We start from the raw sequence: 16,096 nt of genomic DNA, 5'->3' as shown, positions 1-16,096 counted from the left end.
ATGTACGTGCATGTGCACATATTTTTTGCGGCTCCCAGTTTTTCCTTTTGTGAGGGAACAGGTTCCGAGTGGCTCTTTCACTGTTTCAGGTTGCTGACCCGTGACCTAGATGAAGGGACTGAAGGGGCACTCATTAGTTTGCAGCTGACACCAAGCTGGGGGCGGGGATTGTTAATATTTTGGAAGGTATGCTGAAGATTCAGAAGGATCTTGACAGATTTGAGCATTGCATCCTACCCACAAGATGCAGTTCAGTGGTGAACAAAGTAGGGTCCTGCACTTAGGCATGAAAAACCAAATGCACAGGTATAGGATATACAGTAGATGGCTCAACAGTACAGATAGTCCTTGACTTACAACAGTTCATTTAGTGACCATTCAAAGTTTCAACGGCACTGAAAAAAAATGAAAACCATTTTTCATCCTTAGGACCACTGCAGCATCCCCATGATCACGTGATCCAAATTCAGACGCTTGGTGACTGACTCATATAGGGGTGTTCCAGGGTCATGTGATCATTTTTTGCGAACTTCTGACAAGCAAAGTCAATGGGGAAGCTAGATTCATTTAACAACAATGTTACTAATTTAACAACCATGTTACTAACTTAACAATTGTTGCAAGAAAGGTCATAAAATGGGGGAAAACTCACTTAACAAAGGTCTCACTTAGCAACAGAAATTTTGGGCTCAATTGTGGTCGTAAGTCGAGTACTACCTGTTATGTCAAAGAGAGATATCTAGTGGTGTCCTGATGGATCACCTCTTAAGTATGAGTCAGCGGTGTGCTGCAGCTGCAAAAAAAGTCAATGCAGTCCTAGGCTGCATCAACAGAGGAACAGCATCAAGATCACAGGAACTGATGGTACCACTCTACACTGCACTATTGAGGCCACATTTAGAATACTGTGTCCAATTCTGGTCAGCACAATACCAAAAAGTTGCTGAGGCCCTAGAAAGAGTGCAGAGAAGAGCAATAAAGGGGCTGGAGGCTAAATCATACAATGACAATTAAGGGAACTTGGTATGTTTATCCCAACGAAGAGAAGGCTTAGGGGAGACATGATTTATTTTTTATTTTAATTTTTTAATTTTAATTCCATTTATATCCCGCCCTTCTCCCAAGACTCAGGGCGGCTTACAAGCTTAGCAGTAGCCTTCATTCTATGTTTATGCCTGCTTATTAGGGCTTTCACACACACCCCCAAGCGGCATTATTACAAAGTCAGCTTAATTGCCCCCAACAATCTGGGTCCTCATTTTACCTACCTCGGAAGGATGGAAGGCTGAGTCAACCTTGAGCCTGGTGGGATGCGAACCTGCACTAATTGCAGGCAGCTGGTGTTACTTAAGGAGGCATTAGCCCATTGCTCCACCAAGGCTCCACCAAATACTTGAAGAGATATCACAGGAAAAAAGGGATCAATTTATTCTCCATGGCACCTGACAACAGGGCAAGAAGCAATGAGTTGAAGCTCATCAGAGGGAGATCTAACTTGGAACTAAGGAGGAATTTCCTGATAATGAGAATGGTTAATCAATGGAATAATTTGCCTCCAGGAATTGCGAGTCCTACATTACTGGAGGTTTTCAAGAAACGACTGGACAACCATTCATCCAGAATGAAATCAGGAGTCCTATCCTGGGCAGGAAGTGTGACTAGAAGAACTCCAAGGTCCCTTCCACCTCTATGATTCTATGATTTATGAATATTCTGGGAGAATAGCATTTGAAAACACTATATTCCCACCAACTAGTGACTCTATTCTAAGATAATTACAGACAGCAGAAAACAATTCAGTTTTGCACATTCAAATAGGTTAGGTAAAAGAAAGAAAATATTTCATTAAAATTGTTAAGTGAATAGCCTTGGGTATTATATGACACAAAAAAAACAGTTTTAGGGTGCATTATCATTGTGCATTCCTAAAGCACTACTTTATGGTAGTGACTGTTGTAAATGAAACTAAATCATAATGCAATAATCTATCACATTTTCCTAATCTGTCACATTTTCATCCCAAAGAAGCTGTCTATGAAGTTACTTCAGTCAAGGGCACTAAATGCTATTGAGAGTCATAAAGATTAACAAGATCACACTTCTTCCATTTGTGTCCTGGACAGTAACCCATTAAAATATGCATGTATAAAGAAACAAACAAACAAACAAACAAACAAACAAACAAATAAAATTATGTACAATACCCATCAAAGCATGCATGTATTCATGAATGAATGAATGAATGAATGTACCTCAACTTGAAAACAAATTAGGGTGATTGTGAACTGCATATCTATTTCAATTTAACCCATGCAGATTTGCTTCATTTATATGTAAATGATTTAAAAGTTATTCCATGTGGATTTGGCATATCATGGTCCAAGAACAAGGTAGTCTATCCACAAAATTTAGCACTGCTAATATAGAAATAATTTGGTATGATGTAAAAAGTCAAAGCAGATTATGAAAATTTCTTAGAAGAGATTGCACTGGAAAATATTTAGTAAATGTACTTTATTATTTAGAATTACCTTAATAGGTGGGTGCTGAGTATGGCAAAAAGCATTAATCTTCTTCTGCAATGACATCTTCATCTCAGTTAATATGACACACTTAAAAAAAGATAGTACAAAGGTAAATCTTCGATTAACACAAGGTTGATTATAACCTGTAACTTACAGACTAACAAATGTATTAGATAATCCAGTTTCTTTTATCTACACCGAACAAATGTTTCTAACATTCATTTACTATAATATGAAAAAAATGTTTATGATGTAAGAGTCTAACACCTCAACTAGTTATGTCAGAAATATTTTAATATACTTTTCACTTCTACAATGAATTACTCTCTTTATTTTAATAATTCATCATATAGTTATTTCTTAGACTTGTGCTTCTACCTTCTTTACCTGATCCTATGCTGTAATCTGATTCTTACCAATTAAAATGCCCAATGCCACACTTACAACAACAACAAAATCTGTAAGAGAGGTAGAGACTTGGGCTCTTCTGACTGAAACTGGTTTACTCACCTCATATGTCAAGGGACTAAACAGCTTTCTCAATTATTCTGAGCTCTTTCCATAGTATTTGTTACATTAAAAGCAACCTAAATTTTGTGCATGTGCTATTTATAACACAATCATAACCATTAAGATTTACTAAGGAAGGTTCAAATACCATTTTAAATAATTGACCCTAAAAATGCTAAAAAAACCCCAATGCACAGGGGAAGCAACACATAAATTAATATAAGCCTACTGAATATCTAAGATCCAGTAGTAAAGCATATAGGACTAAAGGCCTAAACTAAAGACCACCAGGCTCCAGCTAAGGATAATAAGGAAACCTGGCGATGTAACTATCTGCACACTATTTTAATTCTTATCCAAATGATGCACAAAATAGTAGTCTTTTATAAATGAAAATTTCTAAACTAAGCAGAATCCAGAAGGACTTATAGCAATCAAACATTATTTCAAGAAGAAATAATAGGAACATAGGAACATTAAAATACAAATCCTACCCTTTAATGCTTATGTTATTTGATTCAAGCCTGTGTGTGCAATTTCTGCATCAAGACATAATGGCACAAATTTCATTATATGTTATCCTTCCTGAGGGATCTTATGGCAGAATCCAGCCCACAAATCTACATAAACATACACATGCATAAACCGACACATACCTGTAATCATTTAAATTCAATCAGACCCTTAAAAATGATCCTTCTGAGGAGATAATATCTGCCATATTTAGGATAAACCAGAATGTAGTTTTAAATCTAAAGTGCTTTACAAAATACACATCACAATGTATGCACTCATGAAAGCGTGACAAGATCCGCAGTCTCTATATTTCCACTAGACACATAAATCAAATCATTTCCAAATCCTTTGCACAAAATGCTCCAATGAGAAAAGGAGGAAGTCACGTTCCATTTGTACATAGATTTGAATACTCAGAAATAATAGTTCTCCCTCTTGCTTCTTTTTATTACTTTCAAAAATTTAAAGAACTACTTATCTTCCTTTTCCTTCTTAACCCAACTTCTCAAGTATTTGAAAAACTGAGAAAAGGGTAGATTCTTACTATCTAAGTGGGCTTTTCTTTAAAAGCAGCAAAAGGAATTGCCAGTTTTAAATGCATTCAATTTACAGAAATATTTCACTGCCGTTTTCATGTAAAAAGCAGGAGTTTGGGACAGGAGTCAGTATTGTAGGAATCAAAGCTAATTAAATAGAAGATGTTTCAAAAAGGTACCACATACCTGATATTGTTTCAAAAAAGAAATATCAGTGATTTCATTTAATGGATCAGTTGATGACATCACTTGGACATATGGATTCAGCTCTGCAATGTGATGCTGTGCTGCTTCAGCTCTGAAATGCATGTAATAATTGTATTATTAATAGATGTGACATGAACGTTCTGCCCTGCCTTATGAAGTTTTCAAGTTCAGCTCTATAGACATATTTGCAATAAATAATTATATTACCCGCTCTCACATATAATCCAATCCCTGTTAATATTTCAACAAGGACAAAAAACCAATCAGCACTCATTCACATTATAAAAACCTTCCTAATTGAAGCAATTAGTTATTTACAGTAGAATACTACATTAACTCAGTAAAGATAAGAGAAATTTCTGAAATATATAATATATAATTTGATTAAATTACACCCAAATGAATATTATCAGGACTTTCTGGTTGGTTACTTGTTTAGTGATCTAAATTTGAATTAGCAAGGTGAAATTATACTTATCTTTCAAAGATTTAGTTACATTATGTATTTTAATGATCATTTACAGAAAAAGTTTTTAAAATTGATTTTACCAGATTATTCTCTAAAACTGTTTCCGTTTATTTGCTGTACCCATCAACAAGACCTTAACACTCCTTTTCTTGGAATCAAATAGTACCTATGATATCTCTCCTGTGACTGACCTATATTTCAATTAACCATTAAAAGAGAAGTTGCTCTTCTTTTTTTCCAGAACAGTGCACCACTTGTTTGCCAAGCACATGCTGTTAATTAACAAGTCTCCATTTTTTTACCTTAATAAGTTGTTACTTGTTTTCACTTTCAATGTACCTCACATCTTGCTGCTAGAAGCTTCACAAGGCAAACAGCTGTGCTATTGTGTAGCTTTCTTCATGGATTTATGTTATCAATCTATGTGTTCTTTTCCTATTCTTCAAGAATAAAATCTAAGCAACTAGTGTTCCATTTCATTTCTATTAAACAACAGCAAACCAAGATAAGCCTTCCAAGGATCAGGACAAAGAGTGAAGAGTTAGATCCCACCCCCACTGTTGGGGGGGTGAAGTTTTTTAAACTCTCACCATTGGATCTCTGTATTTTTTTAATTTACAAAATATCTGGACTTTTATTCTATTGACTCTTTCTTATAATTTTGGATTGAAATATAGAGGGAAAGGAGTTCTGGGTTAGATGTCATGGCATTATGGGCGCAGGAAAACAGGGCTCCATTTTCCATGACCGATTTCGCTCTGCTGGGGACCCCAAAAAAGGTCTAAAGTCGCCCTGGAGAGGGAACGATGGAGGGGACCCTCGTTGATCGCGGGGGGGGTGGCGGCCCTTCCATTTGATCTGAGGAAGCCGTTCAAACCAGTAGGAGAAAGATTGGCTGCATTTATGTGGCCACCCACTGATTAGCAACCTCTGAACAACGCAGATGGAACTGGGTGAGAATGTAATCCTCTCTTTATAATTTTAAAACTTCTTCCTGGAAAAAAGAATTCCCAAAGCAAAGAATACCTCCAGATGATAGAGAGAAGGGTTAATTTCTGCTCCATTCTGTCAGGAAAAGAAAAGCGGCAAATAACTTTCCTTGGGGGAAAATTAGGGAAAACTACAAGATTAATTTGGATTCAATATAGAGACGTAGCTTTGACAAATTTGGGGACTAAAAGTATTTTTAAGACTTTCTTTTTGAAAAGATATTTGGAAAGTTGGTGAAATAAGTTTGGACTTAAAAGCTGGAAGATGGATGTTAACAACATCTAGTGGTGAACCTTGGCATTATAATTTATTATGCTTAAATATAAAGGAAAATTAGAATAATAGGAAAAAAGAAGCCTGGACATAGATAAGTTCCTGGAAAATTTCACTTTTAAAGACTGCAGCTGAGAAAAGGGGGGGGGAAATGCTTGGGTTGTTTTATCTGTATGAAGGAGACAATAAACCATTCTGAACTGGCTGGCCTGGATTACAAATATTGACTGACTTTTAGTTTCAAGAACTATCAAGAAATATTAAGAAACAGTGGGAAAGTTGCTTCTGGACTATTCTCTTTGGAATAAACTTGGATAATCAACAAGAAAATGTAAATGGACTTCAGAAAGAAATTCTTTCCAAGTTGAAATCAATTCAAGAGACAATTGTTTTAAATTATGAGACTAAAAATAATTTAAATAACATAAATGAACAACTCTCCGACTTAAGCTTACAAGCAAAAAAGTTCAGAAAATGACCATAAAGAATGAACTAGCAACTCAGAAACCAGAAGAAAAAATAGAGGAAACTGATATAAAGATGGAGGATTCGAAAGAAGAAACCAACAGACAGGTACAGATAAATAAAAATTTGGAAGACCCAGATATAATTCCAGAAATGGTAAAGACATTTTACTTTTCAGAACTTCATAACATATTTGAGGACAAGGAAGAAGAATTGATAGAATGGATGACAGAGCTGTTAGGAGAAATGCTGAAAACTGGGGAACAAGAAACTAAAAGAGAAAGTGAAGAAGAAAGAAAATGGAGGCTGTTTAATGAATATAAATGGATTAAGCGTTTTTACAAAAACACTTTAAACTAAATTGTCTTTTATTTCAAATAATATATATAGAAACAGAGGAAGAAATACTTGGTGGTCTACATGAACTGACTTGCAAAGTTATTTGGCAAAGGAAGAAAGCTAGAGTAAGACTGAAGAAAATAGAGGTCCTGACTAATTAGATGAGGTATTATACCATCTAATGGATATTTGAATATGATTAAAAGAATAGACAATTGTTAGAAATAAAATGACCATTATAAATTAGAAGGATGTGATTTGTAACTAGGATAACATAATTTTCTGTAAGATGGGAAATATGAAAATACTAAGAGGGTCAGTATAAGGGAAACTTTGTTACCTAAATGTAATTAATTATGAAAAAATGATAATTAATAAAGTTATTTTGAATATTGATGGGAAATTAAACTAAAAAGAGAAAAACAGGATATGGATTGAATAAGGGAACACTGATTGCAAATACATTTGAGATATGTTTTGGCTAGAGAAGATATTATAAACTGATATTATTGACACTATGTATAACATTAGAAACACGTAGTGAAGATTTTTATATTTAATTGTATAGGTAATTAATAGCAGTAAGAATTATATTTGTATAGTGTGGAAAAATGATTATTATTGGAAGAAGAGAGGACCATGGAAATACTGGATGGTGTAGTATTGGATATTTTGAGTGAAAGTGAATATATACCACTGAATGATAAAGGAACCCAGACATTGAGTTGTTTATTAAGTATTTATGATTGTAAAACTTGAAATTAATAAAATATTTATTTAAAAAAATGAAATATAGAGGAAAACATACTTTCTTTGTTTTTTGTTCTCTGATCAAGTTTCACAGATTAAAATAACTGAACAGTGGCTGAAAGGAGAATGGGAGAGTATATAGCTTCCAGCCGTTTAAAAACCTTAATGAGCCGATAGTGATTTTGCAAAATATCTTAGGGCATGGAATTTTGATTAAAGATACACAAAAGGTCTTTGATCCAGTTCCAGACCAAAGAGACAGCCTCCTGGCTGGAGAAATAATAAAGTGGATTTCTTTATTTATTTTATTACTTTTCTATACCTCCCTTTCCCGGAGGACTCAGGGCGGTTTACAGGGTAATTAAAAACCAAAAATACAAAAGTTAAAAACCAAGTTTAAAAAAGATTAAATTTATCCCTGTATAAATAAAAACCCCAATTAAAATAAATTAATCCTCAGCCTGGGCCAGAGAGCTCGAAGAGCCAGGTCTTCAGGCCCCGGCGGAATGAACGGAGGTCGGGGGCAGTCCTCAGCTCCACTGGCAGCTGGTTCCAAAGGGCAGGTGCCCCCACTGAGAAGGCCCTATCCCTGGGTGTTACCTGCCGGCAATCTCTTACCGGTGGCACCCTGAGAAGACCCTCCCTGTGGGAGCGCACTGGACGAAGGGAACTTGATGCCGGCAGCAGGTGTTCCCTCAGATATCCCGGACCCAAGCCATGTAGGGCTTTATAGGTCATCTGTTGCTCCGAAGTTTATTCTGCATATTCTTACAATATCAGGAATCTGATAGAGAAAGTGACAAATTCTATTCATCTATGAAGACTGAGGGAGACTGGATGGATTTATTACAGTTATTTGGGTTTTGACCGGACGGTAGACTTATTCTGGAGACTGAATATATTATACTTAACTAAACAACAATTTATAAGAGATGGCATTAAGAAGCAAATGTGGATATTTGATCCAGGACAAATTATTTATAACTTTGGGGATGACTTGGGATAGATAAGATGCCAGAGTAAACTTTCTATGAGTGGATTACAGTAAGTTTGTTAACATAGAGTTTTGAAACTTTAATTTTGCTTTATTTTAGTGTTATTATTCTTCCTGTAAACTATTTTGCCACTAATATAACATATAGAAGATAGGTCAATAATTTAGTAGTTAATTTAGATTTAATAGTTTAAAGAGGACCTGTTTTGCGAGGGGTGGAACTAATGCTGTAGTAATGTATTAATCAGTAATGTATTAATGTATTAATCAGTATTCAACTAGAAGGGATAATATATGTATATGTGTAATATATGGGGATCTTTTGATGCACCTTTTTAAAATGTTTTGATTGTTTTGTGGTTTTGTCCTTTTTTTCTTTTTTGGGATTTTTTTATTGCCTTGAACAATTTATATATATATGGATAAAGGATACAGGACATCCCTTTTTTCTAAACATTAATTCTGATATAATTTATTATAATGAAATCTTTCATGAATAAAGTTATGAATACTTTTTTCCAGCAAAAAATTGGCTATACTGTTACTGTAAATTATTCTTCAAATATTAGTAAATACTATACACTAGATATTTCTATTTAGAAAACATAAATTACTATAACTCACTGCATCCTACACACCATCAGAGAATGTAGTGTATAAATTTTACCTGTAATTTGGAAATATGATCTCATTGATATTTTTCAGTAGATATAAAATATAACTTGGATAGAGCTCATACAAAAATTGCAATAATTTTGAAGACTCGACCATGAGGTGTATTTTTAAACATAACTGTAAAATCTGTCAACATAGTTAGCATATATTTGCTCACAATATTTTAAACATTGTACAGACCTGTTCCTTACATTTAGAACATCATCTTCACGAGCAAAAAAGTTTGTTCCTAAATCCCACGTCTTGCATTGTTTGGTATCATGGATAGTGAGAGCCTTGAAATAGTATTAGAAGAAAGGAATAAAGTATATTTGAAATAGCAGTGAAGCAACATCATAAATATACACACTATCACTCATCTATCACACTTATGAATTACAAGTAGTCCTTGACTTATAATCGGTCACTTAATGACCATTCAAAGTTATAAGGTATTCAAAAAAAGTTATTCACAATCCATTCTCAAAGTTACTACTGCTATAATATCTCTGAAGTCACATGATCACATTTTAGGCACTTGGCAACCAGCCTGCATTTATGACTGGTTGCAGTGTCCCATGGTCACATGATCATGTTTTGCAACTTTTTTGCCATTTTTGGCGAACACCAGGTGATTTGCTTAACGATCATGGTGATAAAATAATCATGGTGTCTTGACTTATGACCATAATTTATGATCAAAATTTTGAGTTCAATTATGGTAAAATCAAATATCTTTATTACGTTTTTGATCAGCCTTTACAGTAAAAAAAGAGATAATTTGACATAATAATTCATTACTGAGAAAGGGTAAAAATCAATAGGATAATTAAACATCATATCTAAGTAGGTTTTGTACAGTTTTGTAATTTGATGAAGATATTTGGCTACCTGATATGTGGGAGTGGGGTTAGAAACCCAGTGTGATTTTTGTATTTAGAAATTATTGGGATGATCAAAGCACTATATGAAGACATGAACAAGAATTTCTACCTCCTTGGATCCACAAGGACACTGTTTCTGCAAATAAGGAGTCCCATGAAATCTTCCCACCAATAGATTAAAATGGGAGGGCATCAAAATGAGCTCTGGAAAAGGCCTGTTTATACTTCTTTAGGATTAGATTCTACAGATATCCCAAATGATCATTAAGTTGTAAGTCAAGGACTACTTGTAATTCATAGAAGGCATGTATCTGTCTAATGTTTGACCATGGAATTTGGGGGCACTGGTGATAATATTTTGACAATCAATGTCCCTGATTATCTCTTTTACTGTTGATTCACCGTTCTCCAGACTTAATTTGCCTAAATATTCAGGAGAGAGGCCAACACTACAAGGTTCTGCTATACCACAGGTCTGCAACCCGCGGCTCCAGCCGTCTCCTGCGGCTCCCAGTCCTCTGCCATGTGCAGTCCAAAAAAAAAGGGGGGGACTAAAAAAGGTCAACCAATCAATTCAAATATGCAGGGTAGGTGCATATCTCGCCTTGGCTCCACTCTTCAGTCAAACCCTGTTCTGCGCATGTGCGCATGTACACACATGCGCACACATTTTTTGCGGCTCCCAGTTTTTTCTTTTGTGAGGGAACTGGTTCCGAGTGGCTCTTTCACTGTTTCAGGTTGCTGACCCCTGTGCTATACAGATACAGTACTAGTGAGATTGGTAGCTATCTGACAATACTAAGGCATCAAGTCTGTAGGCTCAAACATCATTCTATATCCTGAGATTAGAATCTTTAACACTTAGCACATTCACTTCAAGCCTCAATATTACATTGAGGATGTGTTTTTGATGTGCCATACACCAAAGAAAATTTAACTGAATGGCTTAATGTCCTCAGATTTGTATATGGGCCAAGTTGTATCCCATATAATAGTTGGGCAATTATTTTAGCCATAAACAATTTCATTGCTGCTGGAAGTAATTTGTGCCCTGTTGCTTATGAAATGTAATTATTGTTTGCATGCTCTTTTGGGAAGTAGCAGTAGAATAATTTACCTGGACTGTTCATTTCCTTGAAGCCTGAAATACTATGCCCAAATATTTAAAACATTTGACCTGCTCTAATTAATGGGAATCAACTGTCCACTTATGTGAAAACTAGAACTTTAGATTTATCATAATTGATTATTTTTTCTCATTACAGTAACATGCCATGGTTCTCAGTGCCGACTTCATGCCAAGAGAAAACAAGGAGAGAATAGCTGCATTTCCAGCATAAAATAAAATTTAGAGATACCTGTTGTCTAATTTAGGTACATGGATATTAGCTCTCTGGAGAGTTTTAATTAGAGAGTTCATAGCTTAGAGAGTTAAAGAGTTAAAAACCAATGCTGCTAAAATACATTTTTTGCTTTCACTTCCTTGACAGTCTGCATAAAGTGGAGAAGGGCCCCTTCTTGATTATTATCCTTTATTTAGTTTTAAAATAGTTTAGTGGTTTTATTTAATATCTATTAGTCATTTTAGTTCAATATACTAGATTTTAGTAATTTTTAGAACTTTAGAATCAAGGCTAGCTGGCCTTCTACAGCCTGAACCTAACAGCACTGGACATATGCTAATAGTGCATGGCAGCAATGGCTACATGATAGGGATGAAAAAGAATTGTCTTCATAAGTTGAACACTACCTGTATTAAGTTTGTTATACATTTAAACTATAAATGCTTTTCTTCTTGTTGATATTTATGCGTTACATTATCTAGAAGCATCCAAATAGTTACCAATGTTGTGGATCTAAGGCAATCCATAAGTTTCTATAACCAACTTGCTGGAATTGGTCGACAGTATTATATGATCAAAGAAGAATCACAGAACTTGCTCTATAGCTATTACGCTAAAAGTTCTGCTAAAATTACATGAATTAAAGTTCAGAGACTTGAGAAATATTCCATCCTCAAAATGGCAATTTATTTTATCATCAAACTTTTACTTCATAAAGAACTAAAAAGCAGTTCTCTCTGTGCTCTATCTAGGAACCTAAATAACTGAATATTCTTTACAAAGACAGAACTTATGTTTTACTTTTAAAGAACCACTAGTACCAAAACCCTTGTATAACCAAACAAAAAGCTCTTCAGAAAATTAATCTCTAATAGGTGATTTTGAACAAGTAATGCTATATTTCTTGAGCTAACATCTAAAAAAAGAACTTGTAAAAAGAACATAGTAAAAAAGTGTGGAAAATAAATTCCACTCTAATACACAGTGACATGCGATGAACAGATTTTCAGAAAAAGAAAACCCCACTATCAAAATCTGATGAAACCTGCTAGATGTTTAACTACTACTCATACTGTCCTTATTCAGTTTTGGATAATCTATTGTTTATTTTCATATCTTTCCTTGCTCTTACTATGAAAACCTAATCAAGGGACATTATATAATAGTTGGAAAACATTCATTAACTGACCAGGAGAACAGTCAAACAGTCCTGTCATTAATTAACCTTCTCTAACATATCAATATCACGAATACTTCCTAAGGGTTGAGCAGACTTCTCCGGCACTGTTTATATCAGGGAATATATGTTGTTTGCAGATTGTTGCATAGCAGTTGCATTTATATGTCTGCAAATGTTTGTTCTGGCTAGGGGGCACTCAAAGAGCAAAATGGAACAGGAAGTTTGATCAGCCAATCAGCATGCCAGACGCATATTTCCGCACAATCTATACTTGAAATTTGGTAAGTGTTTGCATCAGCCTGTCTGGAGCTATCAGCAACCTACACTTAACCACAACCCCTTGGAAGTGTAGATATGTCACTTATGTTACATGCAGTTGCAGACAATTCTAAATCAGCCTTCATATGACTTATTTATCAGCATCTCAGAATCAAGATACTAATTTTTTAATATTTTGCTAGCATTTGTGTGAAATTCATGACAGTCTCTTTAGTTTTTTAGGAAGCATTAGTGAATACCTTAAAATAAAAATATACTAAATATTTATTCTTAAAAAATAGAATGTCTTTCTTCTTACCTTTATTCCTGCAAGAACTATGTTCTTAGCTGAAAGGAAAAGTGAACAGTTATAGGTTTCTAGTAAATATTAACCATTTATAACTATATACTGTACTTTTTCCTCCACTAAAGATAACCCTGAATTTAAGTAAATTCTCTTATCAAAACAAAACATAAAGTACATGTATACTATAGATAAATATCCTATGCAATGTTTCTCATATTGTCAGCCTAAGATTGCCAGCTCCAGCTGAAATTTGTACTGAAGATGTGCCTCTCCCAATCAATGTGTGCATGTGTTATACTTCTATGCGTACAGATCTGCTAAAAGCCAACTTTCAAACAAAATACAAAAGTAAAATACATTAATAACTACATCTTAAATTAAGAGCATAAAGATGGCTAATTTATAAACTTAACTGATGCCCATCTGATTATACCAACATTCAGATAACAAAGTAAGAAAAGTAGAAATATAATAGGAAAATGAGTGAAAAACTTAGGATATTTCCTTTAAACATTAGGGCTTAAAGGATCCAATAAATAGGCCTAGAATCAATAATTTTTCAAGATTTTTTTTTTCTTGCAGAATGGACACAGTCAAGTCACCTTATTTAAAGCCAATATAGATGTTATGATAGAAAAGATTTTAAAAGATACAGAGGAAGATTTACTTTTATTAAAGAGAAATTTGGTAATAAATTTTTAATACTCTTTTATATATGTACTACAACAGAACCAAATGGGATTTATACAAAAAAAGAAAAGAACAAACAACCTTGAATACAGCTGGGAGAATTTGATTCTAGGAGACTATTTACATATTAATGGTGACTATGTAATCATCATAAAAGTAAAAGAAATGTTAATATTTAACAGTTTGGGGGCTTTGATGCAACTCTATAAGGTCATTGATATTTGGGGAATTATACATCCATCAGCAAAGGCTTATTATTCAGGTAGGTACCAATCTAATTTAAGAATTGATTATATATGACTTTAAAAATATTTTTGAATCAATTCACCTAGGAAGAGATTTATCAATATATATTTCAGCTCACATTTCAGTGATTTTGGAGTTTAGTCTGAATGAAGCCATGCAATTCATTCATTTTTGACATTTCAATTCTAGATGACTACATAATTTACGAGTGGGGAAAAAACTCAGAATTTCACATTGTTTTATTTATTTATTTATTTAATTTTATTGGATTCATATACCGCCCTTTCCCGAAGGACTCAGGGCGGTTTACAGGGTACTTAAAACAGTGATACAAAAATTAAAAACAATTAAAAACAATTAAATTTAATCCCTGAGAATAAAACCCCAATTAAAAACTAAAAACTCTCAGCCTGGGCTGGGGAGCTCGAAGAGCCAGGTCTTCAGGTCCCGGCGAAATGAACGAAGGTCAGGGGCAGTCCTAAGTTCCACGGGCAGCTGGTTCCAGAGGGCAGGTGCACCCACAGAGAAGGCCCTCCCCCTGGGTGTTACCCACCGGCAATCTTTAACCGGCGGCACCCTGAGAAGGCCCTCCCTGTGAGAGCGCACTGGACAAAGGGAACTTGATGCCGATTTTAGAGAAAACAATGCCAAACAAACATTGTTAACTACAACATGAGATGTCATGAAGGCAGTGGTAAGAACTGAATGCATATGTCAAAGAAGTAGGATTACAAAGACGTTTATACAGATGATGAATGGATTGTATTTAGAAAAACGAGGAACATATGGATAAGGTATAAAAGAACAAGATCATTTGTTATATTAACAGCTAAAGAAGAAAAGAACTTGACATTCTAGAAACTGACAAAATGACAAACCAAATTTTATTTTTGAAGCAAAAATATTACCAGTTTAACAATAAGATCTCAATACTGGCATATAAGCTTTAAAGGGTAAAAGAAATGTTATATGTAAAGGTAATATGTCTCTCTCTCTCTCTCTCTCTCTCTCTCTCTCTCTCTCTCTCTCTCTCTCTCTCCCCCTCTCTCTCTCTCTCTCTCTCTCTCTCTCTCAGACCATTACTAGTATTACAAATATTAGTAAAACATTTATCAAAATTTTAAAAGAATTATATATCTCTTATGTAAGAGTCTACAACAGAAAAAATATTTAGATAAATTGAATTTTCAAGAATTATCTTTATTGGGCACTAATAATTTGTATCTGTGTTTCCCAAATTAAACGTGGACAAGGTTTTTAAAAGTATTCAAAATAGAACCTTTCCAAATCTAGGTAGATTAACAGGTGAATAAGGCATTCAAGGTCTACTTATACTTAAAATTCTTTTCACTTACCAATGCATTGCATCAGAAATCTTCCATTAACTAGGCACAATTTTAAAATAACTCCAATTCCTAAGCTAGGTAAAGATCTGCTAGAATTATCTTCTCACCTTGACTGCAAATTATTATTAAACTGTTAGGCAAACATATCAAATTTATTACAAGAAAAAATGTACTTTGATCAATCATTCAAAAATGAAATATATTTAACTCCATTAGAATATTGATAAATATTATATACTCTTACAAAATTATATGACTGTGTTGATTAGATCTGTTCTAAGATCTTGATTATAGAGGACTATTTTTAAAACAAACTTTTAAACGATATGTTTGGTAACTGTTTTATCAAAATAAATCAGATTTATAGTACCATCAACGGTTACCTAAAAATTAAAAATATCCATTCAGAACACTTTCTAATTTCAAAATGTACCAAACACAGCTGTTTATTATTGCCTCTGTTATTTAACCTTGTTACATAAACATTAGCAGTAGCCTTCTGTAGTAATAAATAAAGTCATTAATTAAATTCATAAAGAGTTCTAATACTTTAAATATACTAAAGGGAAAGGGAAATGTTTCCCCAGCTCAGTCATGCCCAACTTTAGGGGGCA

At 34.1% G+C, this 16,096-nt stretch overlaps 1 protein-coding gene across 1 annotated transcript in view; it reads right to left on the bottom strand.

The window, feature by feature from the left end:
* The window catches only part of UBA6 (ubiquitin like modifier activating enzyme 6), a 106,989-nt gene that overhangs the window by 76,439 nt on the left and 14,454 nt on the right, over window positions 1–16,096 (bottom strand). The window contains exons 4-7 of the mRNA XM_083377075.1: window positions 13,213–13,241; window positions 9,430–9,524; window positions 4,274–4,385; window positions 2,532–2,612 (exon numbers count right to left, since the gene is read on the bottom strand). Of these exons, the coding sequence (XP_083233201.1) occupies window positions 2,532–2,612; window positions 4,274–4,385; window positions 9,430–9,524; window positions 13,213–13,241 (317 nt within the window). The remainder of the gene's footprint in view (window positions 1–2,531; window positions 2,613–4,273; window positions 4,386–9,429; window positions 9,525–13,212; window positions 13,242–16,096) is intronic.

Source organism: Vipera ursinii (genome assembly GCF_947247035.1).
Source record: "Vipera ursinii genome assembly, chromosome: Z".
NCBI lineage: Eukaryota > Metazoa > Chordata > Lepidosauria > Squamata > Viperidae > Vipera > Vipera ursinii.
The sequence above is the reverse complement of the archived record's forward strand: the minus strand, read 5'-3'. Positions and strand labels throughout refer to the sequence as shown.